Source organism: Protopterus annectens, chromosome 2.part2, assembly GCF_019279795.1.
Source record: "Protopterus annectens isolate FY-2018-M chromosome 2.part2, PAN1.0, whole genome shotgun sequence".
NCBI classification, from domain to species: Eukaryota; Metazoa; Chordata; order Ceratodontiformes; family Protopteridae; genus Protopterus; species Protopterus annectens.
This window is the reverse complement of record NC_056730.1, coordinates 152,708,057-152,735,136: the sequence shown is the minus strand read 5'-3', so window position 1 is coordinate 152,735,136 and position 27,080 is coordinate 152,708,057. Positions and strand designations below refer to the sequence as shown.

The 27,080-nt window shown below is 44.7% G+C and overlaps 1 protein-coding gene across 1 annotated transcript in view; it reads right to left on the bottom strand.

The window, feature by feature from the left end:
- KIF2A (kinesin family member 2A) overlaps positions 1–27,080 on the bottom strand; it is a 2,798,933-nt gene that overhangs the window by 1,844,469 nt on the left and 927,384 nt on the right. The window contains exon 6 of the mRNA XM_044063819.1: positions 4,216–4,316. Within this exon, the coding sequence (XP_043919754.1) occupies positions 4,216–4,316 (101 nt within the window). The remainder of the gene's footprint in view (positions 1–4,215; positions 4,317–27,080) is intronic.

Sequence of the window (27,080 nt, the reverse complement as noted above, 5' to 3'; positions counted from 1 at the left end):
AACAGCTAGCATCTCTCTTTGATTGATATGTAGATGCATCTGGTTTGAGGTCCATGTTCCCTGAATGCATCTTCCTGCCATGTAGGCCCCCCAGGCATAATCTGACGGATCTGTTGTTAGTGTTTGCCTGGCTGGGGGCAATGTGAACGGCAGTCCCTTGTTTTGGTGGCAAGCCTTTGCCCACCATCGAAACTCCTGTTGCAGGCAGGGAATGAGAGTAATTATAGTTTCCAGGCTGTGGCAATGTTGAGTCCAAACACTTTTTAGGTACCATTGAAGTTTCCTCATATGCAGTCTTGCATATGGAATTAGTAGGATGCAGGATGCCATGAAGCCCAAAGCCTGCAGAATTTTTCTTGCAGATAACTGGGCCTTTGTTACTAACATTTTGAAATAGGTAGTCAGTTGTCTTTGTTTGTCTGGCGTGAGATAAGCCATCTGGGCAGTTGTATTTAAGCTTGCACCCAGGAATATTATCTCTTGAGAGGTTACTAGTTTTGATTTCTTTTCGTCTGTGTACCCTAGGCATGTTAGAAGTTTTTTCACAAACGCCAGATGCTGTAGAAGAATGTCCTTGTTCTCTGCTTGAATTAGACAGTCGTCCAAGTAAGGATATATTTGTATTCCTCTTTGTCTGCAGAATGCACTTACTGGTGCCAGGCACTTTGTAAAGACCCTGGGCGCAGTAGATAAGCCAAAGGGCAGTGCAGAGAACTGGTAATGCATAGAGCCAGCCTTGAATCTGAGGTATCTTCTGCATATTTGTCTGATTGGGACATGCAGGTATGCCTCTTTTAGGTCTAAAGTTACAAGCCAAGCGTTCTTGCCCAGCATGGGCAGTAGCTGCTGCTAAGTCAACATTTTGAATTTTGGTATATCCAGGAATGTGTTCAGAATAGATAGGTCCAGTACTGGCCTCCAGGCCTTGTCCTTTCTTGGTACCAAGAACAGTCTTGAGTAAAATCCTTGCCCCCGCTCTTGCTCTGGCACTTGTTGAATGGCCCTCATGTCCATGAGGGATGAGACATGTTTTTGTGCCTCTGCCCATTGATTTTTTGGCAGATCTGGCCAGCCGTTTATTTTTGGCAGGGTATGGAAATGGAACTTGTAGCCTTGTGACACGATATTTAGAATCCACTTGTCCTGGGTTATAATGTACCAATTTTGAGAAAAAAGTGCAAATTTTCCCCCTAAGGGTGCTGCCAGGAAATAAGTGCTTGGTGCAGGCAGGGAGAAGTCATTGGGACTGTTTCCTGTAAGGTTGTGATTTGTCTTCTCCACATTTGGAGGCAGAAGCACCCCATTGCTTTGACCTGTATGAACCTTGAGCCTGGGATCTGCCTCTGGGGCGCCTGGGTCTACCCCTTTGAGGTCTGTCTGACACTGGAAAGGACCAATTCTTTGTAGGCCAGTGTCTAACTAAACCTAGGTGGCTGTACTTGTAAGAAATCTTTGACCGTTTGCATAGATTTAGCCTTGTCCTCCATACTCTAACACCTCTTCTGCCTTAACACCAAACAAAGAATCATGCTGTAAAGGTGCATCTAATAATTTAACTTTAACATGATCAGGCAGACTTTGTTCCTTTAACCAAGCATGCCTTCTAATTACAGAATCAGTAACAGCGGCCCTGCAGGAGGCCTCTAAAGAATCAAAACCACATTGCAAAGTATGCTTTTCAACTTGTTCAGCTGCATGCAATATATCCTGCATTTCCTTGTTTTCTGCACATTCAGAATTTAACAACATTTTCTGTTTAAGCAATGTCATGAAATGTTGCTGATATTTGAGCATATGAAATTGACAGTTTAAGGCCCTTATAGCCAAGGTAGCAGATGTGTAAACCTTCTTTCCTCATCTATTCAGTGCCCTAGAATCCCTATCAGAAGGGATAGGGATTTTTGCAGCGGAAGCCTTAACACCCTTGGGACCCTGAGAAATAGTTTCTGGGTCTGCAGCAAGGTTTTTAAAAAGGAATTTATGTGAGTCAGGAACCCTGTAATATCGGTCGGGCTTAAGAGGAGCTGGAGGTAAGGAGTCAGGGGTAAGGCTGGACTCCGAAAACACAACTACAATGTCTAACACAGGAGGGATGGCTAGTGGCTTGTGCTGAGTTAGTAACAGGAAATCCCTGAGCCTCTTTTTAGACTCTGAAAAATCTTGGCTTTCCCAGTGGAAATGCTCCCTTATGGTATGCAAGGTTTCCCCAAAAGAATAATCCTCAGGAGGAGAAGCTGAAGGTATGGATTCTTTAGCATCAGAATCCTTATAGGGGGGAAAAGAATATTCCTGATCAGAAGAGGAATCAGAAGAAATAGAAACCTGATCTGAAGATTCACAGTCAGTCTCTTGCCTAGGCCTCTTATCAGGAGGGGGATGGGAACCCCTGATCAAGGTAATCAAGTCTTTGGTCATTTTGAGCATCTGTTTTTCGGGCATGGAGGTCTGTCCACGTGGCTCTTGAGGTTGCTTCTTTGCCTTTGAAGGTTCTTTAGTTTTTGCCTTTTAAGTCGGTGTAATGTATAGGTGTTTGGGTCTGAATACACCCTCAGAAGCCGGTGCCTGCTCAGCGGCTCCGGACCCATCTGAAGGATTAGCGTCCGAGGCTCCAATACTTTGAGTTTCCAGCGGCATGACCGACTCCACGTGGGAGTCGATATCGGCCTGCGACTCTAAAGTAGCGGTCATCAGGGGCTGCGAAAGCACCTCACTGAGAACCAGCGAACCGGTGACTGGCTTAGTTGAAGCTTTGTTGTCGGTTTTGGGCCTCGGCTGTCTTTCTTTTTCTTTGCGTTTTTTTGTGAACTCCGGTAGTCGGATGGCTTTCTGACATTTCTGGATAATTAAATCTGTGTCCAAAGTAGTTTAAAGCAAAATCATACCAAAGCTTAATAGTGCGTTGGTAAAATCTAGCACAAAACCGACAACCCAGAAAATTATGATCAGGGCCTAGAGGCAAGGAATACAGTAAGAATGAAAGTCCTTATGAGGTATTTGCTTCCCACAAGAAATACAACTATTAACTTTTTCTAACATCAGTTCTGGGGCAAGAAAAAAAAAGTTTCCCCAACGGGGTACTTGGCTTTATATTAGACTTCGGATCTGAAATTCGAACTCGAAAATCTCAGGAGTCGACGACTGGCACTTGCGAACTGCTTCTGCTTCGGGCACCGCGCAGCAAGAAAGACTAAAGAAAATGGCGTCGGCTGCTTCTTTTATACCTCTGACGACCTGACATCCAGGGAAGAGGTGACGACAGCCGACGCAGGACCCAAGACTTTGGAATTCAGGCCGAATGAAGGCAACCTGCCAGCAGGATTACCCAAATGCAATGACTGCAATAGTGAAACACGAAGAACATCGACAATGCTGACATTCAACTGGTGGCAGAGAAGTTTTGAGGTCAGTGCGTGCAGATATCACATTTATGGCCCACAGTTTATAGTACCTACGTGTGACGTCTCACACACCATACAACAGCCAAGCTAAGCATTTGTAGATGGGACGGACATTTGGGTCATCTCAGGTGGAGGATCCCTCATGTTAAAAATACTGCAACATGAAAATAGAAGACATCAATAGCGCCAGACAGTCTAGATTCAAACTAATTACCTAAACTATGGAACAAAATATCACTTCCCCTGAAAACAGACATACAAAATAACACCATTCAAAACTAACCTAAAACAATTCCTGACAGAGACATTGCCATACTCATGCTCCTCTCCTATAACATTATAATATTCAAACAGACTCTAAACACTACTACAGGAATACTCTTTATACCTCCTATCTTAGTTTCTCCCATGGATACCAAAAAGCAGCTACCAAACTCATGACAATAAAAAAGTAAACTGGTGGTGAGACGCATCTTTAATCAAACAACCAGTACTGGCTGTTTGAATAAAAGTTCATCTCAACATCAGTTTGCATTTTCATTTTACAACTCTGTGGATGCTACTCCACTTTTCGTTTCTATACTTATAATTAAAAAGAATCTAAATGAAAAGGTTCCATTAATTTGACCACTTCAAAGGTCTTAAAGGACAGAGCCCCTTAAGTCCTGTAGCACACGTTACAATACCCAGTTAGGATGTACGGCCTCTTCCTCCTCCTAATCCATGAAAATTATGAATTCATATCAAACAACCACATGCGCTAAACGTAGTCAAACACTTACTTCAAAACAGTAATAACAGCACAAAAAACACAAACCTGTGCTCTTTTTTCCCTTAGCTCTTGTTGTTGTAACCTCCGCTTTTCTCGTTTTTCTTGTAGTTTTTCAACTTCTTTCACACAATTTGATTTCCTACGTGCTTAAAGAAAAACATGTACTATTGTTTATCTGCAATTTCAACATAAAGTATACATTGAAGTGGAAACTAAATATTGTACAAACGTTTAAAAATAATGCACAAGCACACATTTCCTTGCTATTCTCAACATAAATCAGACTTCTACATCAGATTCAAAGAGCTACTGCCACTGAATTCATAGTAGTGACAGCTTCATAAGAAATGCATTTCCTCACAGAATGAACTCAACATACATCTCAAGCAAATATATTTGTAGCCTAACTGTAACAGTGCCTCAACAGCTCCCTTACAGACTAAGTGACCAAAACAGAAACAGTATATGGATTGTAAGAATTTACTTCAGAAAAAGAGAAACTCAAGACGAAAATAAATAAATATGCGCTCACCTATTCATCAGATATCAGGAGACACAGTTGTGTACGTTCATGAATGGGACAGCCATCCTCTTGCACTCATCTGGTTATTTTACTTAAAAACACCACACCCCATGTGAGTGCACACAAGTATATCATATCACAGGCTGTGCTAGGAAAATGTACCAAATTCCTTAGACTAACCGTTTTTAAGAAATGCTGAGTGGGCACGCTCCTGTAACCTAGGATAAAACAGTAACAGAAATAATCTTTGCAGATATGTCTGCAGGGCCTTTCTTCACTGACTTACAGACAAGTCCAAGAGCAGCCAATGGACAAAGATCTGGCTAGATACAGGTTGGAAAGTAGGAAGTAATTAGGACTACTCGGAAGGCTCCCCTTACAGAGCAATATTCCAACTGAATGAATCTGTTACAACTGATAGCGGGGACAGCCCACAGTATATGTCTAGGACAGGGGAAGAATCCCAAGTATTACAAACAATTCTCCAGGGAAGCAGGAGCTGGAATAAGGCCAAAGTAAAAGGTTTAGAAAAACATTTCTGAAGCACCTAATTTAACAAAGCTTAAGAATAGTGTTACTGTACAAGCAATAACACTAGTAAAGATGAAAACAGAAGACTAAGCAGTAGAAGAATAAATGTCCGTAATGGAGACATCTTGAATTAAGAAGTTGAAGAAGCTGTCAATGAAGCTAACCAAGACTAGAACCAACAGCCTCAGGTAATGGCACTCCAAGCTGGGAGACCTTAAGGAATCAGACTCCTGTGGGTGGTCCTGTAGAGCAATTATAGGTTTGTGGGCGACTACTAGGCTATCAGCATAATGCACATATTAAACCTATCTAAACTTACCCAAAACTTACCAAAATATTGCGGACATACGTCAATACAACAAGGAATTAGCTTGGACAAATTTAGTGTTCACAAGCTGCCCCTGTCTATTACGGACACAGGTGCCAACTAGGGGTAAATTTGAGTTTTCTCATCCATTGGTCCACAATTTACATGTCCGTTTATGTCAGTCAAGGTTTAGGTCCTTAGACTGGGTATTTCTGATGTGAGTTGCTTTGTGGATGTGCAACAGATCCATCAGTGTGGGATCAGTGGGTGCCTAACAGATTAGTCATATACTACCACTCAGTAGTCTGTAGGAGACAGTACAGGGATAGGGCTTTGAGATGGTCTGCACCTGGATGCACCCAGTTTGGGTTTGTGAAAGGCCGATCTCGTCTCCTGAACCTGACTGACTTCTTCGAATCAGTCTCCAGAGCCGTGGACAAGGGAAAGACGGTCCACACAGCCTATCTGGACCTCCCCAAGGCTTTTGACATCATCCCCCACTCTGGAATCATAGACAGACTTACTAAGCTGGGCATTAATCCCTACGTCACTCGATGGGTTGCCAACTGGCTTACTGACAGAACCCAGACTGTAAAAGTAGTTGACTCCAAATCCAGCTCCAGACAAGTGGAGTACCTCAGGGTTCAGTCCTGGGACCGCTCTTGTTTGGCATCTACTTCTCTGAAGTACAGGCCAACACTAAGGGACTGAGAGCCATTATTGAATCCCCAAATGATGTGGATACTCTACAAGAGGGCCTTACAGAAACAGATGCTTGGTGCCAGAGCCATGGGCTCAAGCTCAATGCCAAGAAATGTATAGTTATCTCCACTGGGAAAAAACATGTACCCGTGAGTTACCACATAAGTGGCAGTACACTAAACACCGAAAGTGTGATAAGAGACTTAGGGACACAGGTGGACAGTGGTCTCACCTTCGATAACCACATCGCCACAACAGTCAGGAAATCCTTCTATGTGGCACACACAATCACGAAGGGCTTTTCATCGAGAAAAAAGGTCATTGTCCAACTGTACTCATCCCTCATTAGTCCCATTACAGAATACAATGCCCCGTTTGGCATGTACCTCTCAAGACATCTGCAACAACTGGAAAGGCCGCAGAAGTACCTCACTAAAAGAATCACAGGCCTAAAGCAGATGCCCTATGCTGACCGCCTTAAAAAAACTCCAGCTATACTCTTTCACATATTGTCTACTCAAAGGCGATCTCTGTTTAACATACAAGGCCATGTCAAACCCAGAGCTATTGAACATGCTATACAAAGAAATCCCAATTCATCAAAGCCACACGCTCCAGGGATCTAAACCTGTCATCACAATAAACAAAACATGCTGGAGGGATAGGTTCCTGACCCAGAGACTCCCCAGACTCTGGAATAGACTGCCCATACATGTCAAGCAGAGTGCTTCTTTAGCCCTCTTCAAAAGGAACCTTGACGATTGGATGGGAGATAAGAAATTCACACCGGGGATCACATCAGTCGGCCTGCTAGACAGGGGTCCATGGAAGTAAATAGTGTGGGAAGAAATAGCCATGGAATTATGTCTAGGCTTGTATACGCCCTAGTGCTGATAGCTTAGTACCAACCTATGAACCTATAAGAATTGTTGTTTACTCCCTGCATTAATTTAGTGAGGAAAGTCTGATGAGAGCAGAGTACACTGGAACAATGATCTCCTTGGACCTGGATAAAGTTGAGCAACCTAGAATGATTTCACACCACAGTGGGCACGTGGTGGTCAAAGGTCAGCATGCATTCCTATACTCCTGGCCACTGGGTCTACTTTTAGGTGTGTAGTATCAAAGTGGTAATTTCTAGGACTGGATGTCTTTACAAAGGGTACTTATTATGCATTTTTTTCTCACTGAGTTTTAGTACAAGGCTCTGGATATTTGTGTCTTTTGGGTTTCAATGACTGCCTAATCTGCAAAAGTTTGCAAACTTGGTCAGCCACAGGCCCTTGACATTTGCCTTGACTTCAGAGAAGTAGATGCAAAAATGCGAGATCCCAGCACTGATCCCTATGGGACTCTGCTAGTGACTGGTGTTTTTGTGGAGGTGGATTCTCCTATCCTAACCCCTTCTGCCCCATCAGTGAACCAGCTGGCAATTCATCAGATGACATATGGGTTTGTGCCTAATTCTGTAAGTTTATCTGCAATGCACGAGTGATGTACTGTGTCGAATGCCTTAGCCAGGTTAAGGCAGGCAGTGTGCACTGTTTTGCCTTTCTCCATAGCTTTAGCGACCTTCTCAAAGAAGCCCACCAGGTAAAATAGGCATGACCTGTCCTTGAAAAAACCAAAGTGGGTAGGGTCCAGTGTCTGCAGGGTTCCTATGTCACCGTTTATCAGATACATGATGATTCTTACCATGGTCTTGCATATGAGACTAACCAGACTTTTGGGTGTTTAGTTCCCCAGGTCTGTGGAAGGCCTCCCTTTGTGTACAAGGATAACTGCTTCAGTCCTCCATTTATTACGTATACAGCCTGAATGGAGGCTATGGTTAAAACAGATTCTAGCTGGCCTGACAGGTCCTGTTTCATGCTGTTCAGGAGGCATACTGGGATGAAATCTGAATTTGCCTTAGTGCAGTGAGGACCTACTCTTTGGTGATAGTTGGTGGAGTACTTCGGGGGGAGGGGGTTAAACCTGAACTAAAAGTATTGACCAGCAGGTTTTCCATGACCATTGACTCTATCAGTAGCTCCATTCACCATTAGTTCAGTACATTGTTGGGTGTTGCCTTTAAGGTTGTGGACATAACTGAAGAAAGACTAAGGATTGTCCTTAGTTGTGGAGACTTATTTTTATCTCAAACTTGACTTTGGTGGACGTAATTAGTCCCCTGAGTTGCTTGTTCAGACCTAGGAGGGTGTTGGGTACCTTGACGGGCAACATCCTTCCTGTTCTTAGACATAATTTCCCTTCTTTTGTTATACCAGCTATATGCACTGGAATTCCACCAGGGAGAATTGTTTATGGAGGTTGTCGTATGTTTATTTTAGGCAGTTAGAGCTGTCTCTATGCTGCTATTTACCTGACTGCACAGGGTTTCTGTGAACAATTCCACATGGGCAGCTGCGTTCTCAGAGTTTGAGGGATTTTTAATTTTTTTTTTTTGGTGGGGCTGGACTGTTGCTTAGTCGTGGGCAGTTACCCTTGGAATATTTTTTTTAAATGTTCTGAGCTTGGCTTAATATTTACTTCAAAGAAGACAGCTTTGTGGTCCAACCTGACCAATGAGGACTTTACACCAGGGGAGTGCACATTTCCCTCCATGTCTGAGGACGAGGTCAAGGATATTTGCACCCTTGGTGGGCATGAAGACTAGCTGTTCAAGAGTATTTGTGCAAAAGTCCAGGAATATCTGAGCCTGCATGTCTGAAGTCGTGTATGACTCCCTGTTAATACTTATGCCACCCATAAACAAGTGTGCCAAGCTGAATGGGGAACATTTCTAGCACTGTGAAGTATATGGTGTTGGCTTCCTCGGTCATGGAGAGGGACTTCTAGCTGGAAAAGAATATCGTATGGAACTTCATTAGTTGGACATGGAAAAGCTCAAGTGCATTACACTATTTGACCAGCCTTGAGGTGTGCTCATTTCTGATATAAAATGAAACTCCCCCACCTTTACACCCAACCTGTGGAGTATCTGTTCCAAATCTGTGGAAGGCATTATAGCTTTGCATTGCTGGGATACTCTCTGTGGTTTTAAACCATGTCTTGGTAAACTACAGTTGCGTGTACTTACCATAAATGTAGATGTTCGAGTGTATTCACTGTTGCAGTCATTACATTTAGATTACCTGCTTGCAGGTAGCCCTCAGTCAGCCTGATTATCAAAGTCTTGGATCCTGCGTCAGTTGCCGTCTCATCTTCCATGACGTTAGGTAGTCAGGGGGTATAAAGCATGCAGCCGACACCATTACATCAGTTTTTCTTGGCCCAGATGTCAGGCGCCCGATAATGGGAAGCAATTAAATATAAGGTTACACCTCCAACAAAAAGCAAATACACCAGAAAGCTTAAGTATAGTAAACAAGAAGAGAGGTAAAGCCAATATAAGTCAGGGGCTGGAGAGAGGGTAACCAGGACTGAAACAGTGAATACACTCGAACATCTAAATTTATGGCAAGTGTACACAAAGTACAGTTGTGTATACCTACCATAAATGTAGATGTTCGAGTGTCTTCACTGTTGCAGTCATAACTGTAGGGTACTCCTGCCGGCAGGCAGCCCGAGGTTGGCCAGAATATCAAAGTCTGGGTCTGGCGTCGGCTGTATCAGTAAGTACCCTGACGTCAGAACGTATGGGTATAAAGCTGACAGCCGACGCCATCTTCTCCAGCCTTTCTTGCCCCTGATGTCAGAAGCCCCCATAAAACCAAAAGGTGTCCCAAGGGAAACACAAATACACCAGAAAGGTAGTGGAAAAGGAAACACAGTAAGCAAAAAGAAACAAGAGGGGTCTGGAGGGAGGGAAACACCGACTGCAACAGTGAAGACACTTGAACATCTACATTTATGGTAGGTAAACACAACTGTACTATGTTCTTCGTGTTTCACTGTTGCAGTCATAACTGTAGGGTAGAATCCCAAAGCTGAGAACACGGGAGGAGGTTATGAAGAAGAAGGAGCAGCTAGAAGACCCTGCAAGACAGCAGAGGCAAAGCCTGCCCTAGACTTAGAGTACAAAGGGAGGTTATAGTGCTTGGAAAAGGTATGCACAGAGCTCCAAGTGGCAGCCTCCAGAATGTCCTTGGTAGGAACTCCTCTGAGAAAGGCTGCTGAAGTGGCAGCTGCTCTAGTAGAATGACTGACGGTATCTGGAATCTGTTTTCCATAAAGAGAATAACAATATCTTATTCCATGAGCAATCCATTTGGAAATAGCTTGCTTAGAAATAGCTTTACCTAGAGAACTGGAAGCAAATCAGATAAGCAATTGATCTGATTTTCTGAAATCTTTAGTTTTGCCCAGGTAAAAACGTAGTTGCCTGTGTACGTCCAATGAATGCAAAATCCTTTCCCCCTTATTTTGGGGTTTTGGGAAAAAGGTAGGAAGGTGAATAGTCTGATTTAGAGCCACTCTAGAAACTACCTTAGGCATAAAAGTAGGATTGGTCCTCAAGGAAACTCTGCCCTGATGGAAGATGAGGTATGGTTCCACTGCCATGAGGGCTTGTAACTCAGACACCCTTCTGGCAGAAGTCAAGGCCAACAAGATAGCTGTCTTCCAGGATAAAAACTTAATATCCGCAGAGGCAGCAGGCTCAAAAGGAGGCAAAGTAAGCTTTTCCAAGACATAGTTGAGATCCCAAGGAGGGACAGGAGGAGATCTAGGAGGTCTTAAATTCTTAGATCCTCTCAGAAATTGTCTAACCAGCTGGTGGGAAAAAATGGGAGGATCACAGTTGAAATGAGCCGAAATAGCAGAAGCATGAATTTTAATGGAAGAAAAGGAAAGACCTTTAATCAAAAGGTCTGAGAGATAAAGTAAAATAGAGGGAATATCAGGTATTAAAGGATCGGAGCCACGATCCTGCATCCAAGCACAAATTCTTTTCCATTTAGAAGCATAATATTTCCTTGTACTAGGACGCCTAGCTTCCAAAAGAATATCCAAAACTTGTTTAGGAAGAGAAGAAGGAATCAATTGCCTTTGATGAGCCAAGCTGCCAGGCAGAGAGTCTTGATTTGAGAGTGAAATACCTGACCCTGATGCTGGGACAGTAGAGAATGGGTCAGAGGAAGACTCCAAGGGGGTTCCAAGCAAAGGTGCAGTAGAGTTGGGTACCAAAACTGGCGAGGCCAATTTGGAGCTATCAAAATGATCAGTCTGGGTTTGTCCAGCTTTATCTTTAGCAATACCCGAGGCAGAAGAGGAAGAGGAGGGAAGGCATATCCCGAAAGATTCCTCCAGCTGAAGGACAGGGCATCCACTTTCCAAGCTGTCTTGTGGAAGGACCTGGTGCAAAAGAGAGGCAACTGATGGTTGAGATGGGATGCAAATAGATCTAAGGACAGCCCCAAACTGCAGTTATCATGCTGAATAAGTTGGGGTCAACATCCATTCGTGAGGATCCAAAATGTTTCTGCTTAGACTGTCTGCCAAGAGATTCTGATTTCCTGGAATGAACTGTGCCTGAAGATCCAGATTCAAATTTAGGGCTGTGTCCCATAAAGTCATGGCAAGTCTGCAAAGGGGGTAAGAGTGAGAGCCCCCTTGCTTGTTTATGTACCACATGACTGTGATATTGTCTGTTCGAATTAGCAGAGGTCCTGGCTTCAAAAGAGTCTGGAAGGCTAGAAGAGCATTTTGGACTGCTAACATTTCTTTCAAGTTGATGTGCCATAGAAGGTGTTTGTTTGTCCAAGAACCCTGTTGGCATTTGTCTAGAAAATGAGCTCCCCAATCATAATCCGAGGCGTCCGTGGTTATGATCCGAGTAGGTTGAAGAAGACGAAAGGGCTTCCCTTCGTTCAAAACACACGCCCTGGACCACCAAAGGAATTCCTTCTGGAGGCAGGGAATTAGTGGAATCATTGTATCCAGACTGTGGCAATGCTGAGACCATACACTCTTTAGGTACCATTGAAGTTTCCTCATGTGAAGCCTCGCATTTGGAATCAACATGATGCAAGAGGCCATGTAGCCCAAAGCCTGCAGGAATTTCCTTGCAGTGAGCTGAGTCAATGTTGCCAAGGTCTTGAAGATTGAAGCCAGCTGTAACTGTTTTTCTGGAGTAAGGAAGGCCATCTGTAAACTTGTGTCTAGAAGAGCTCCCAAAAAGGTCATTCGTTGAGAAGGAATCAAATGTGACTTTTTTGTGTTCACTGAGAATCCCAGTAGTAGGAGAAGATGTTGAACAAAATGTAGGTGTTGAAGTAAAAGGTCTTTGCTGTCTGCCTGAATTAGACAGTCGTCCAGATAGGGGTAAATCTGAATCCCCTGAAAGTCTGCAGTAAGCTACTACTGGAGCCAGGCATTTGGTAAACACTCTGGGCGCAGTAGATAAGCCAAATGGCAGTACAGAGAATTGGAAGTGTCTCGAGCCTGCCTTGAATCTGAGGTACTTTCTGCATTGTTGCCTTATGGGGACGTGTAAGTAAGCCTCTTTTAAGTCCAATGTTACCATCCAAGCATCTTGCGAGAGCATTGGAAGAAGTTGTTGAAGTGTAAGCATCTTGAATTTTGGAATTTCCAAAAAGGTGTTTAATATTCAGAGGACCAGAATAGGTCTCCAGGAGTTTTGCTTTCTCGGGACCAGAAAAAGTCTTGAGTAAAAACCTTTCCCCACCTCTAGAGGTGGAACAGGTTCTATGGCTCTTAAGGCTAATAAAGCGTCCGCTTGATTTAAGGCCTCTGTCCATTGATGTTTTGGCAGATCTGGCCAGCCGGAAGGCCTTGGCAGAGTGTGAAAGTGGAATCTGCAGCCTTTCAAAATCACGTCTAACACCCATTTGTCCTGGGTAATGTGAGTCCAATTTTGGTAAAAAAGAGAAAGTTTTCCTCCGAGAGGGGCATCCAGGGAAGGAGGACCTGAAGCCCAACAGAGGGAGTCATTGGGTCTGCTTTCTTTGGGTTTGAGGTCTGTCTTCTCCCCTTCTAGGTGAAGAAGCAGTCCACTGTCTAGATCTGTAAGAGGCCTGAGCCTGCGCCCGACCTCTGGAGCGTCTATATCTTCCCCTTTGAGGCCTGTCAGAAGTGGGAAAAGACCAATTTTTGGAGGGCCAATTTCTGGAAAATCTAGGAGGCTGCACTTGCAAAAAATCTTTTACAGTCTGCATAGACTTGGCTTTTTCTTCCATCTTTTTAATAACCTCCTCAGCCTTAAATCCAAATAAGTCATCATGCTGAACAGGGGCATCTAGCAAATTTAGCCTTAACTTGTTCAGGTAAATTCTGCTCAAGAAGCCAAGCATGTCTCCTGATAACAGTACCAGAGGCAGCAGCCCTGCAAGATAAAAGAAACTGTTGATACTTAAACATGTGAAACTGGCAATTTAAAGCTCTAATAGAAAGGGTAGCTGAAGTATAAACCTTTTTGCCCCACCTGTCCAAGGCACGAGAATCCTTTTCAGAGGGGATAGAATTCTTAGAGGAGGCGGCCTTAGCAGCCTTAGAACCCTGCAAAATAGTTTCAGGATCAGCAGAAGGGTTCTTAAATAAGAATTGATGGGAATCAGGGACCCTGTAAAATCTATCAGGCTTAGAAGGAGCAGGCGGCATGGAATCAGGATTCAAGTTAGCTTCAGAGAAGGCATCATCCACAATGTCAAGTACAGGAGGAATAGCTAAAGGCCTGTGTTGAGGGAGAAGAAGAAATTCCCTAAGTCTCTTTTTGGAAGCAGAATAATCCTGACCTTCCCAATGAAAATGCTCCCTCATCTCATGCAAGGTTTCCCCAAAAGAGAAATCTTCAGGGGGGGAGGCAGAGGGAACAGAATCCTCTGCATCCGAATCCTCATAAGGAGGAAAAGAGTAATCCTGATCAGAGGAAGAAACAGAAGATACAGAAGCCTGATCAGAAGAATCATAAGGGATATCCTGTCTAGGCCTTTTCTCAGGAGGAGGGTGAGAGCCCCTAATCATAGTTAATAAATCTTCAGCCATCCGTAGTAATTGCTTCTGAGTCTTAGGAGCTGAATCCGAAGAAGCATGAGCAGAAAGTCTGGGTTTAACAGGAGTCTTTGACTTAGCCTTTGTCTTTGTGGAAATAGTAATATGTGAAGGCCTGAAGACCCCCTCAGAAGCCGGTACCTGCACAGCGGTTCCGGACCCATCTGAAGGAGCAACGTTCGAAGGTCCTGCAGCAGACAAATTACTAGGCCTAGATGACTCCCCATGGGAGTCCGTGTCGGCCATCGGTTCTGAAGTGGCGGACGACAGGGGCTGCAAAAGCACCTCACTGACGACCGCCGAACCCGAAGCTGGCTCCGGCTGCAAAGTATCCTGTTTGGACCTCGGAGGCCTGTCCTTGTCTTTGCGTTTCTTCTGTATTCCGGTAGTCGGTAAAGTATCCGACGACATCCTATAATTAAATAGTCTACTGAAGTAATTCAAGGCCCAATCGTCCCTACGCTTGATAGTGCGAGAATTAAACCTGGCACAGAACCGACAGCAAGAAACGTCGTGGTCAGGGCCTAAGCAAGGTAGACAGTAAGAGTGGAAATCTTTATGAGGTATTTGTTTTCCACACGATACACAATTATTAACTTTTTCTGACATCGGAGGAGCAAGAAAAAGGTTTCCCCAACGGGGTACTTAGCTTTGAGAAGAGAAGTAGAAAACTTCGGACCGACGACAATCACAAAACGTTGTCTTGAAAACGCCAACCAACAACTAGCGAACTGCTTTGCGGCAAGAAAGACTGGAGAAGATGGCGTCGGCTGTCAGCTTTATACCCATGCGTTCTGACGTCAGGGTACTTGCTGATACAGCCGACGCAGGACCCAGACTTTGATATTCTGGCCGACCTCGGGCTGCCTGCCGGCAGGAGTGCCCTACAGTTATGACTGCAACAGTGAAACACAAAGAACATCTGTACTATGTTCTTTGTGTTTCACTGTTGCAATCATTACATTTGGGTAGATTCCCAAAGCTAAGGAAGAGAGGAGGCAGTTATTGAGCATTAGGACTAGCTATTAGGCCCTGCAAGACTGCAGTGGCAAAACCAGCTCTGGATTTAGAAAAAAATTGGCAAGTGGTAATGCCTGAAGGTATGTACAGAACTCCAGGTAGCAGCTTCTAGGATGTCCCTGGTAGGAACACCTCTGAGAAAGGCTGTAGACGTAGATGCAGCATTGGTGGTATGGGGTCTTATCCCCTGTAGGGTAGGTTTTCCATGGTACTTATAGCAGAAAATAATGCAATGGCCTATCCACTTAGAAATGGTTTGCTTTGAAATGGCCTTCCCCTCTGCCCCTGCAGCAAAGGCAACTAGCAGCTGTTCAGATTTCCTGACAGGCTTGGTCCTGTCCAAGTAAAACCTAAGTTGTCTGTGCACGTCAAAGGAGTGCAGTATTTGTTCTCCTTTGATCGGTGGACTAGAAAAGAAGGTTGGCATATGAATGGACTGATTAAGGGCCACACTGGGTACCACCTTGGGCATAAAGGAAGGATTGGTTCTGAGGGACACCCTGCCCGCATGAAAGATGATGAAAGGGTCCACTGCCATGATGGCCTGTAATTCAGACGCCCTTCTTGTTGAAGTGATGGCTAGAAGGAAGGCTGTTTTCCAAGAAAGGAATTTCAACTCCACAGATGCAGATGGCTCAAAAGGAGGTAGAGTGAGCTTTTCCAATACAAAGTTAAGGTCCCAGACAGGAGTAGGGGCTCTCCTGCGTGGTCTTACATTTTTGGCCCCTCTGTGGAACTGTTTCAGTAGGGGGTGAGAGAAGAGTGGTGGCTCAGTATTATAATGTGCTGAAATGGCTGAGGCATGAATTTTAATGGAAGAGAAGGAAAGGCCGTTGTGCAGCATCTCTGTTAAGTATTGAAGAATATGTGGTAAATTGGGCACTGTTGTGCCCATCCCCCGAGTCTGGCTCCAGGAACAGAATCTTTTCCACTTTTCAGCATAGGATTTTCTAGTACTAGTCCTCCTTGCCTCCAGGATGACATCCAGCACTTGTTTGCTGAGAGATGGTATAGGAGAATTAAGGTAATTAGCCAGGATGCCAGATTCAGGGTTTGAAGCTTGTGGTACAGAATCTGGCCCCCCTGCTGGGACAGTAGGGAAGGAGTCGGAGGCAGGTGCCATGGTTCCAGTAGTGACATACTGCGCAAGAGGGGATACCAGTGTTGGCATGGCCATTCTGGTGCAATGAGTATTGTCCTTGGTTTGTCCTGTTTGATCTTTAGTAAAACTTTCGAGAGGAGAGGCAGAGGGGGAAAGGCATAAACTGAGAGGCTTTCCCAGGTAAAGGACAGAGCATCCACTTTCCAAGCTTGGCTGTGGGGAATCCTTGTGCAGAATTTGTCCAATTGGTAGTTCTGAGGGGAGGCAAACAGGTCTATCTCTGGGCTCCCCCCATTTGTTTCTCAGAATGTTGGATATCTTTGGCTCCAGTTTCCACTCATGTGGGTCCATGAGATTTATGATTAGGTCATCTGCCAGTGTATTTAGCTTGCCTAGCAGGAATTGAGCTTGTAAATGCACTTGGTAGCTCAAGGCTGTGCTCCACAGAGCCATGGCTAGTCTGCAGAGGGGGTATGAGTGGGCCCCCCCCCCCCACTTGTTTATGTACCACACAACAGTGGTGTTCGCAGTCTTTACCAATAATTGTTCTGGAAGAATGTGGTCCTTGAGGGCTGTCAGAGAATTCTGTACAGCTAACATTTCTTTTTGATTGGCATGCAGGTGCATCTGACTCTGGTTCCATTTGCCCTGAATGCACTGCCCTGCCAAGTGAGCCTCCCATGCATAGTCTGATGCGTCTGTTAGGGTTTGGGCAGCAGGGGGTAGAGTGAATGGCAGTCCCTTGTTGTGGAGACCAAAGGTACTCTGTCTTTATACAAGGAATGATGGGAATCATTGACTCCAGGTCCTGAGAATGTTAATACCATAGGCTTTTTAGATACCACTGTAGTGTCCTCATATGCAGTCTTGCATATGGAATTAGTAGAATGCAAGAAGCCATGAACCCCAGGGTTTTCCTTGCGGATAGCTGGGTCTTTGTGGATAGTAGTTTGAAGTAGGCTGTCAAATAAACTTGTTTCTCTGGCGTGAGGTAAGCCATCTGAGAAGTTGTATTCAAGCTTGCTCCCAGGAATACAATTTGTTGACAGGGTACTAGGTGAGATTTCTTTTCGTTTATGGTGTACCCCAGTGAGGTTAGTAGTTTCTTTACAAATGCCAGATGATTTAATAGTATGTCCTGGCTTTCTGCCTGAATTAGACAATCGTCCAGTTATGGGTATATTTGGATATTTCTTTGCCTACAGAATGCAATGACTGGAGCTAGGCACTTTGTGAATACCCTGGGCACAGTAGATAAGAAAGTGCATTCTCAGAAGTACAGGCAAACACAGGAGGACTATGGCTAACCAAGTTCGCCGATGACTGCAAACTGGGAGCCATAACTGACTCTCCGGATGACACAGACATTCTCCAAAAGGGCCTTACTGAGTCGGATACCTGATGTCAAAGTCATGGTGTCTAGCTAAATGCCAAAAAATGCACAGTCATCCCGTTTGGGGGAAAAACAAAACACCCATGAATTACCACATAGGTGGCAGCCCCCTTAATACAAAAGAAGCAATAAGAGATCTGGGGACCCAGGTAGATAGTAATCTCTCCTTTGACAATCAATCATATTGCCAAAGTAGTTAGGAAATCCTTCTATGTAGCCCATCTAATTATTAAAGGATTTGCATCTAGAAATAAAGAGGTTATAGTGCCCCTCTACTCGTCACTCATCAGACCCATCATAGAGTACAGTGTCCCATTTGGGATGTACCTCACAAGACACTTCCAAAAGCTGGAAAGACCACAAAAGTACCTCACCAAGAGGATTACTGGCCTCAAACATATGTCCTATGCAGACAGACTGGAAAAACTCCAGCTGTACTCAGTCGCATATCGCTTACTCAGAGGTGATCTCTGCCTGACGTACAAAGCCATCTCCAACTCAGAATTGACGGACATGCTCTACCTGAAGAAATCCAAGTCACTGCGAGCCACTCGCTCTAGTGAGCCAAACCTCGCCACAACAATAAATAGAACATGCTGGAGGGATAGAGTCCTGTCACAGAGACACCCCATGCTTTGGAACAAAATTCCTAACTACATTAGGCAGAGCCCCCTCACTAACACTCTTCAAGAGAAACCTTGACGAGTAGATGGGAAACAGAAAATACACCCCTGGGATCACTTAATTGGCTCTTCTTGACAGAGGTTCAATTAATTAATCAATGGGGCGGCGAAAGCTGACACATTCTGGCTAGGCTTATAAATGCCCTTGGGCAGATAGCCTAGTACCTACCTATGTAGTCTGCTCTGAAGTGTAGGTATTTTCTGCAAGATTCCCTTACTGGGATGTGCAGGTAAGCTTCCTTTAAATCCAATGTTGCAACTAGGCATTTTTGTCTAGCATGTGAAGCAGCTGATGAAGAATTAGCATTTTGAATTTTGGGATTACCAAAAAGGTGTTTAGGATAGACAAGTCCAGGATAGGACGCCTGGCAATACCTTTTCTGTGTACCAGGAAAAGTCTTGAGCAAAAACCTTGTCCCCATTCCTCTTCTGGGACAGGCTGAATAGCCCTGATACTTAGATTGAGAACCTGCTGTTGAGCTTCTGTCCACTGATTTAGGGGTAGGTCTGGCCAACCGTTTGGGTTAAGGAGTGGAAGTGGAATTTGCATCCTTGGGAAACTATATTTAGAACCCATTTGTCATGGGTAATGAGTTCCCAGTTTTTTGCATGCAGGGCGATCTTTCCCCCTAAAGGAACAGTCAGCTGAGCAGGGCTTGGAAGGTTTAAGGTTAAGTCACTGTGACAGTTTATTACAGGGGGGTGTATTACCACTTCCAGCTTTGGAAGAGGGACCCACCCCCCCACTGCTGAGGCCTGCGAGTACCTTGAGACTGAAGCCTGGGTGGTCTGCTGGCCCTGGGTTTGGACTAAGAAGGCCTGGAAGAGACAGGAAAGGACCACTTTTTAGAAGGCCAGTGCCTACGAAATCTAGGAGGCTGTACTTGCAGGAAATCTTTAACAGTTTGCATTGATTTAGCTTTTTCCTCCATCTTTTTAAGTACCACTTCTGCTCTGTTATCAAACAGGCAGTCTTGGTTTAAGGGAGCATCCAATAAATTAGCTTTAACATGATCTGGTAAAGTTTGCTCCTTAAGCCAAGCATGCCTTCTAAGTACAGACCCAGTGACAGCAGCCCTGCAAGATGCCTCTAAGTAATCAAAACCACACTGCAAAGTATGTTTACCAACTTTTTCAGCAGAATGCAATAAATCCTGTAATTCTTTATTTTCAGCACAGTCAGGAATCAACATAATTTTCTATTTAAGTAATCCAATAATATACTGCTACTTTAACATATGAAACTGGCAGTTTAAAGGCATAATGGCCAAAGTAGCAGAAGTGTGTACCTTCTTACCCCATCTGTCCAGGACCCTGGAATCTCCATCAGTGGGGGGAGGATTTTTGGCAGTATTAGCCTTAATGCCTTTGGGTCCCTGTGAAATGGTCTCTGGATCCGCGGTATGATTCTTAAATAGGAATTTGTGAGAGTCAGGTACTTTGTAATACCAGTCAGGTTTCCTGTGAGCCGGAGGTAAAGTTTCTGGGGCCAGGCTAGATTCCATGAAGGCATCATCTACAATGTCCAGTACTGGAGGGATAGCTAAAGGCTTGTGTTGAGGTAGGAGTAAGAATTCCCTAAGCCTCTTTTTTGGAGTCAGAGCAATCTTGGCTTTCCCAGCAGAAATGCTCCCTAAGAGTATGCAAAGTTTCACCAAAAGAGAAATCTTCTGGAGGGGAAGCAGAGGGAATGGAGTCCTCTGCATCAGAATCCTCATAGGTACCCAAGAGTTTTCTTTTCTGGGTACCAGAAACAGTCTGGAATAAAAGCCTTGTCCCCTTTGTTCTACTGGGACAGGTTGAATAGCCTTGATACTGAGAAGAGAAAGTACTTGGTTTTGGGCTTCTGCCCACTGGTTTGGGGGGAGGTCTGGCCATTCACTTGGGGTTGGGAGTGAGTGGAAGTGGAATCTGTATCCCTGGGAAACAATGTTTAAGACCCATCTGTCCTAGGTAATGTACTCTCAGTTTTTGGCATGCAGGGCAAGTTTCCATCCTAAAGGTGCAAGTACTTGGGCAAGGCTTGGAAGAGTTCAGGAGAAGTCATTGTGAGATTTTACCATAGGATGGTGGCTTACTACTCCCTGTTTTGGAGGTGGGAGTACTCCATTGCTTAGATCTGTGCACGCCCTGAGACTGTAGTCTTGGTGGTCTGCTGCCCCAGGGTTTGGACTGAGAAGGTCTGGGAGGGACTGGAAAAGACCAGTTTTTAGAAAGTCAAAGCCTGCTGAATCTAGGTGGCTGTACTTGTAAGAAATCTTTAACAGTTTGCACAGATTTAGCTTATTCCTCCATCCTTTTATAGGTTCATAGGTTCATACTAGGCTATCTGCCCGAGGGCATTTACAAGCCTAGCCCATAGTTTTGTGGCTTACGCCACCCCTTTAGTATGGGGAACTATACCCATTATTTTGCTGTGCCTCTGTCGAGCAGTGACACTGAGGTAATCCCTGGGGTATATCTGCGATCTCCCATCCATTGGTCAAGATTTCTCTTGAACAAGGCCAGCGAGGTGCTCTGCCTCACATATACCGGGATTTTGTTCCACAGCATAGGGAGTCTTTGGGTGATGAATCTATCCCTCCAGCACGTCCTATTAATAGCCGTGTCGAGGTTCAAGTCTCCTGCCCTTGTGGCTCTGACGGATCTAGATATTTTGAGGTGAAGCATATTCATCAAATCTGGGTTTGACATGGCCTTGTATGTTAGGCAAAGGTCACCTCTGAGCAAGCAGTAAGCGACTGAATAGAGCTGGAGTTCTTTCAGTCGGGCAGCATAGGACAGATGTTTGAGACCCTTTATCCTTTTGGTGAGGAACTTTTGTGGCCTCTCCAGCTGCTGCAAGTGTCGGGTCAGATACATTCCGAATGGGGCATTGTACTCAATCATTGGTCTGATGAGTGATGACTATAGGGAGACTATGACCTCCCTTGATCTAGATGAGAATCCCTTCATGATAAGGTGGGCAATGTAGAAGGTCTTCCTAACTACTTTAGCTACATGGGTGTCGAATGACAGACTACTATCAACCTGGGTCCCCAGGTCCCTGATAACTTCTTCTGTGCTCAGTGGATTGCCACCCATTTGGTAGCTAGGGGTAACCTTGTTTTTCCCGAAGGGTATGACTATGCATTTTTTGGCATTTAACTTTAGGCCATGGCTCTGGCACCAGTTAACCGTTTCTGTGAGACCCTTCTGAAGGATATCTGTGGCAGATGTGTTTTCTACTATGGCCCAGTTTGCAGTCATCTGCAAACTTTGTCAGCCATAACCCTCCTGTGTTTGCTTGTACTTGGAAAAGTAGATGCCAAACAAGAGTGGGCCCAGGACTGAGCCCTGTGGTACACCACTTGTGACAGGCTTTGAGTCTGACATGGCGCCAGCAACTCTTACCCTGTGGGTTCTGTCACTCAGCCAGTTTGCAACCCATCTTGTGATGTATGGGTTAACATTTAGGCTGATGAGTTTTTCAATGATACCCGAGTGGGGTATTGTATCAAGGCCTTCGCCAGATCGAGGTAGGCTGTATGGACTGCCTTTCCTTCATCAATGGCTTTGGTGACTGTTTCGAAAAAGTCAACCAAGTTTAGAAGGCATGATCTGCCTTTGACAAAGCCAAACTGGGATGGATCCAAAGTCTGCAAATTTCCTATGTCTTTATTTATGAGGTCCATTATGATCCTCTCCATGGCTTTGCAGATAAGGCTTGTCAAGCTAATGGGCGGTAATTTCCAGGGTCAGTGGAGGCACCGCCTTTGTGAAGTGGGACCACAGTTGCAGTCGCCACTCCTGGAGTGCGTATCCAGAGGTAAGACTATGATTAAACAGCTGTCCTAGCTGTGGGTTTAATTCCTCGTTGAGTTCGTGGAGCACACAGCCGAGGACACCATCAGGTCCCATGGATGCTGTGTTTTTTGCTTTGGAGAGAGCAGTTCTCACTTGGGCGTTGGAGATGTTTGGGGGGCTGCAATCGCTTGGTATAGATATCTCTCCTTTTGGGGGGGGGGGGGGAGTTTGCACTGAACCTGTCAGCCAGTATGTTGGCAATGTCAGTAGGATCAGTAATCTTCACATCATTTTGAACTAGTTCTGAACATATCTGGGAGTTTCCTCCCAGGTTTCTAACATAGCTAAAGAAGGCCTTATGATTGTCTTTTGAGTCTTTAGCTATTTTTCTCTCAAAATTTGCTTTGGATGATTTTATGAGAGCTCTTAGGTTTTTTACTTATAGTGATCAAGGGTGTCTTACCTTTTAAGGATTTTACTCTATCTTGTAGTAGCTTCCTCCTTTTGTTGTAGAGTTTGTTTATGGCTGGGGTCCACCAGACTGGACGCTTGCCTTTGGTACAAAGAATCTTTGTTTTGCTTGGGATTGCCTTATCCATGCAGTCCTGCAGGTGCTGGTAGAAGGCATTTGTAAGTGATTCAGCGGCTTGAGTACTGTTTTCCGCCGGCTCGGGGGCCTTAAAGGAGACCACACTAGTCTTTAGAAGTGTGAAGTCGGCTTTCGAGAAGTTCTTTACTGTGGTCTTTTTTATTTCAGGTGGGGGTGGGATGAGGATCTCCAGCGAGATTAGTTTGTGATCTGATCTCACCAGTGAGGGGTATACTTCCGGTGTTGAACATTGTGCTCCCATGTTCGTGATGACTTCTGCTTTATTGCCAAATAGACACACTTGATTTAATGCATCTATTAATTTTGTTTTGACATGGTCTGGCAAGGTTTGTTCCTTAAGCCAAGCATGTCATCTAAGAACAGACCCAGTGACAGCAGCCCTGCAAGATGCTTCTAAGGCATCAAAACCACATTGCAAAGTATGTTTACCAACTTGGTTAGCAGAATGCATTAACTCTTGTAAATCTTTATGTTCTGCACAATCAGGAATCAACATAATTTTCTGTTTAAGTAGTTCCATAATATGTTGCTGATACTTTAACATATGAAATTGGCAATTTAAAGCCCTGATAGCAAGAGAAGCAAAGATGTAAACCTTCTTACCGCATCTGTCTAAACCCCTAGAATCCCTGTCTGAAGTGGTAGGATTTTTGGCCATCATTGCCTTAATGCCTTTAAGTCCCTGGGAAATGGTCTCTGGATACGCAGTAGGATTCTTAAAGAGGAATTTGTGGGAGTACCTGTCAGGTTTCCTGGGAGCTGGACACAAAGTATCAGGGGTAAGGCTGGATTCCAAAAAGACATCTACAATTTCCAGAACAGGAGGGCTAGCTGGAGGCCTGTGCTGAGGCAAGTTTAAAAATTCCCCGAGTCTCTTTTTGGACTGAGAGCAGTCCTGGCTCTCCCACCAGAAATGCTCCCTAAGGGTATGCAGGGTTTCACCAAAAGAAAAATCTTCTGGTGGGAAAGCAGAGGGAATGGAATCCTCTGCATCAGAATCCTCATAGGTAGATAAGCGTATGTCCTGGTAATCAGAAGGGTCAGAGTTAACAGACTCCTGATCTGAAGAATCAGAAGGAAATTCATTTCTTGGTCTTTTTGAGGGGGAAGGCTGACTTACCCTAATTAAAGTAATAAGGTCTTCTGCCATTCTAAGCATTTGTTTTTGTGGCATGTGGGCCTGAGAATGCGCTTTGGTTATCGGTTTCCTAGGCGTAGTGTGAACTCTAGGCCTGAGAAATTAGGTATTTTTGGTCTGAAACGATGTTGTCGGTTTAATATGAAAATCGGAAGGCCTAAATACAACCTCAGAAGCCGGTGCCTGCACAGCCATCCAAGGTATAGACACCCGCAGGTTCCATAGTCGAAGAAGCATCTCGCGGCATATCGGACTCCGAATGGGTTTCAGTAGAGGCCTGCGAATCTGTAGAAACAGGTATCAGGGGCTGCAAAAGCTCCCGAGTACCAGTGGACTGGCTACTAGCTTAAAGGTACTTCGTTGGCAGTTCTGGACCTATGCGGTCTGTCTCTGTCTTTATTCTGACATTTTTTCAGACTATCGGTAGTTGGGTGGCTTACAGAAGCCATTTCAGAATACGGTGATAGAGAGCAAAAGAATTTAGGGACAAAAATAGCCCAATGATGAATAGTTTGGGTGTTGAACAAGGCACAAAGCTGACAGCGAGGGACGTCATGGTCTGGGCCTAAACAGATGACGCAGTCAGAATGAAAATCTCTGTGAGGTATTTGCTTTCCAAAGGCAAGACAATTATTAATTTTTTCTGACATCGGTTAGAGCAAGAAAAAAAGATCCCCAACGGGGTACTTATCTTTTAGAAGACTTCAAGTCTGAAACTCGAAAAGCGAAAATTTCAGGAGGCAGCCGACCGGCACTTGCTTCTGGCACCGCGTTGGCTGCATGTTTTATACCCCTGACAACCTGACATCATGGAAGAAGCGACAGCATCCAACGCAGAAATCCCAAGACTCTGGTATTCAGGCCAACTGAGGGCTACCTGCAGGCAGATAACCCAAATGTGATGACTTCAACAGGGAAACACGAAGAACATCTCCCTAATCATCTATCTTTCATTCAACTCTCCACTGCCCATAAACTCATTTTCAGTCCTTCCCATTCATTATCCTCCACTCTCATGATGCACCATCCTGGCCGTTCTCTTAGATCCACCAATCAGAACCTATTTGAACTGCACAAACCTCTTCACACTCCCAGTCAATCTCTATTAGCCTTCTCTCTTGCACAAAAATGGAACTCACTTCCTCACCAAATTTGGACTGCCCAAAATCATTCTGCCTTTAAGTCCCTTCTACACTCTTATCTATCCTCCACCTGGGAATGTTCCTATTCACATCTCTCCTAACTTTTTCCTATTTCCTTTCTCTCAGTTAATCTATGCATCTTGCAGCTCTCTCCTACAACTGTATTAACTGCCAACAAATATTGTAGTGTACATAGAGCTTCCTCTCCTATAAGTACATAAACTGCCAATATTAATGTTTTTTTTTGTACTAACTGTTCAAATTTTGTATATACTTTCTTGCATTAACTGGTAAAATAATTTTTAATGTATTTGAAGCTTTTCTCCCCAGGCCTCCACTGAAAAAGAGCTCAATAAGCCCAATGGACTTCCCCAGTTAAACTACAAATAAATAAATAAATAAATAACGTGTGTATGGCCAGCTACCACATTAGGAGAGCTAATATGCATAGCAAGTACGATTTTGTTACCCCCTGCTTGCTGACATACCAAAGAACTGTAGTATTGTCTGTGAACAGTTCTTGAGGGCTCTGTTTCAGTTTGGGCTGAAAGGCCTTCAACGTCAAAAGAATTGCACTAATCTCTCTTACACTGATGTGCTTGTTTGTTGGAGTCAGACCAGGTGCCCTGGACTCTTACGGGGCCCAGAGTCACTCCCCACCCCTGATGTGAGGCAGCTGTGTACATTTCTTGCACTGGCGGGGGGGAGGGATTGAAGAGGTAGGCGCAGGTTGGGACTCACTTGATTCAACCATTGAATCTCTTTCTTAAGACAGGGTAAGAAGGGGATTTTGTACTCCAGAGGATGAGTGCGCAGAGTCCAAATAGATCTTGGGTACCACTGAAGCTTCCTTATGTGACGTCTCGCCAATGGTAACATGGAGATATTTGAAGCCATGTGGCCCAGGAGCCTAAGGTGCTGCCTGGCAGTCAGTTCTGTGGTCTGACTGACCAACAGCAGACACTGTGTTAACATTTCCATTTTTTGGGGTGGTAGGAAGGCCTTCATGACATCTGTCCAAATCCTGCACCCTAGGAAGACTAGATTCTGTGCAGGGTCAGGTTGGACTTAGGATAATTTATCTGGAAACCTAGTGGCTGCAGGAAGGAGAGGGCTGCCTGTAAATGGAGCAGGAGGGATTCTCTGCAATCCACCTGGATGAGCAATTCGTCTAGATAAGGGTAGACTTGGATACCTCCTGCAGATGGCCACCACTGGTATCATGCACTTGGTGAAAACCCTTGGTGCCATGAAGAGACCGAACTGCAAGGCCGAGAATTAATAATGAGAGGAGGCCACAGAGAAATGTAGGTAACTCCTGAATTTTGGCCTTATGGGGATGTGAAGGTAAGCATCCCTGATTTCCCAGGTGGCCATGAAACCCTGAGGCAATATCAAAGGGAAATGAGTTTGCAAGGTGGGCACATGAAGGAAAAGATTTAGGTGAGAGAAATCCAGAATTGACCTTCCGGAGCCTTGAGACTAGGAAGAGCCTGGAATAAAATCCTTTTCCCTTTTCTGTCAGAAGGACAGGTTGGGTGATACCCTGGGCCGTAAAGTTGTTCAAAACTGGTTGAAAAAGAGGGGAAGCTGCTCAATGGGGGCTGAGGGATATTTCTCCCAGATGGAATAATGATACACGTCATAAAGTAACCATTTTCTATTATGGAGAGGACCCACCTGAATGTGGTGATGTTTCTCCACACCGGGAGACAATGAGACAGCCTTAGTGATGGTAGGCTGGGGGGAGGGTCCAAGAGTGGCAGGAAGTCACAGACTACCTGCCCTGTCTTGAAATTGAAGCTTCTGGACTGGAGGCTGGGCAAGTCTGGCAGGAGTGGTTTTCTTCCTGGCAGCGTTCCTAGGTGTGGAGGGGGGACTGGGAGCAGAGTGCTTCCTGATAAATTGAGTTTTTGATGAGTAATTTCTATGGAACTTGGGGACAGGAGAGACAAACAGGTATTTAAAATCTTGTAGCCCCTTCCTCTTTTGTTGCAAGGTGTTAAAGAGCTCTGCTACT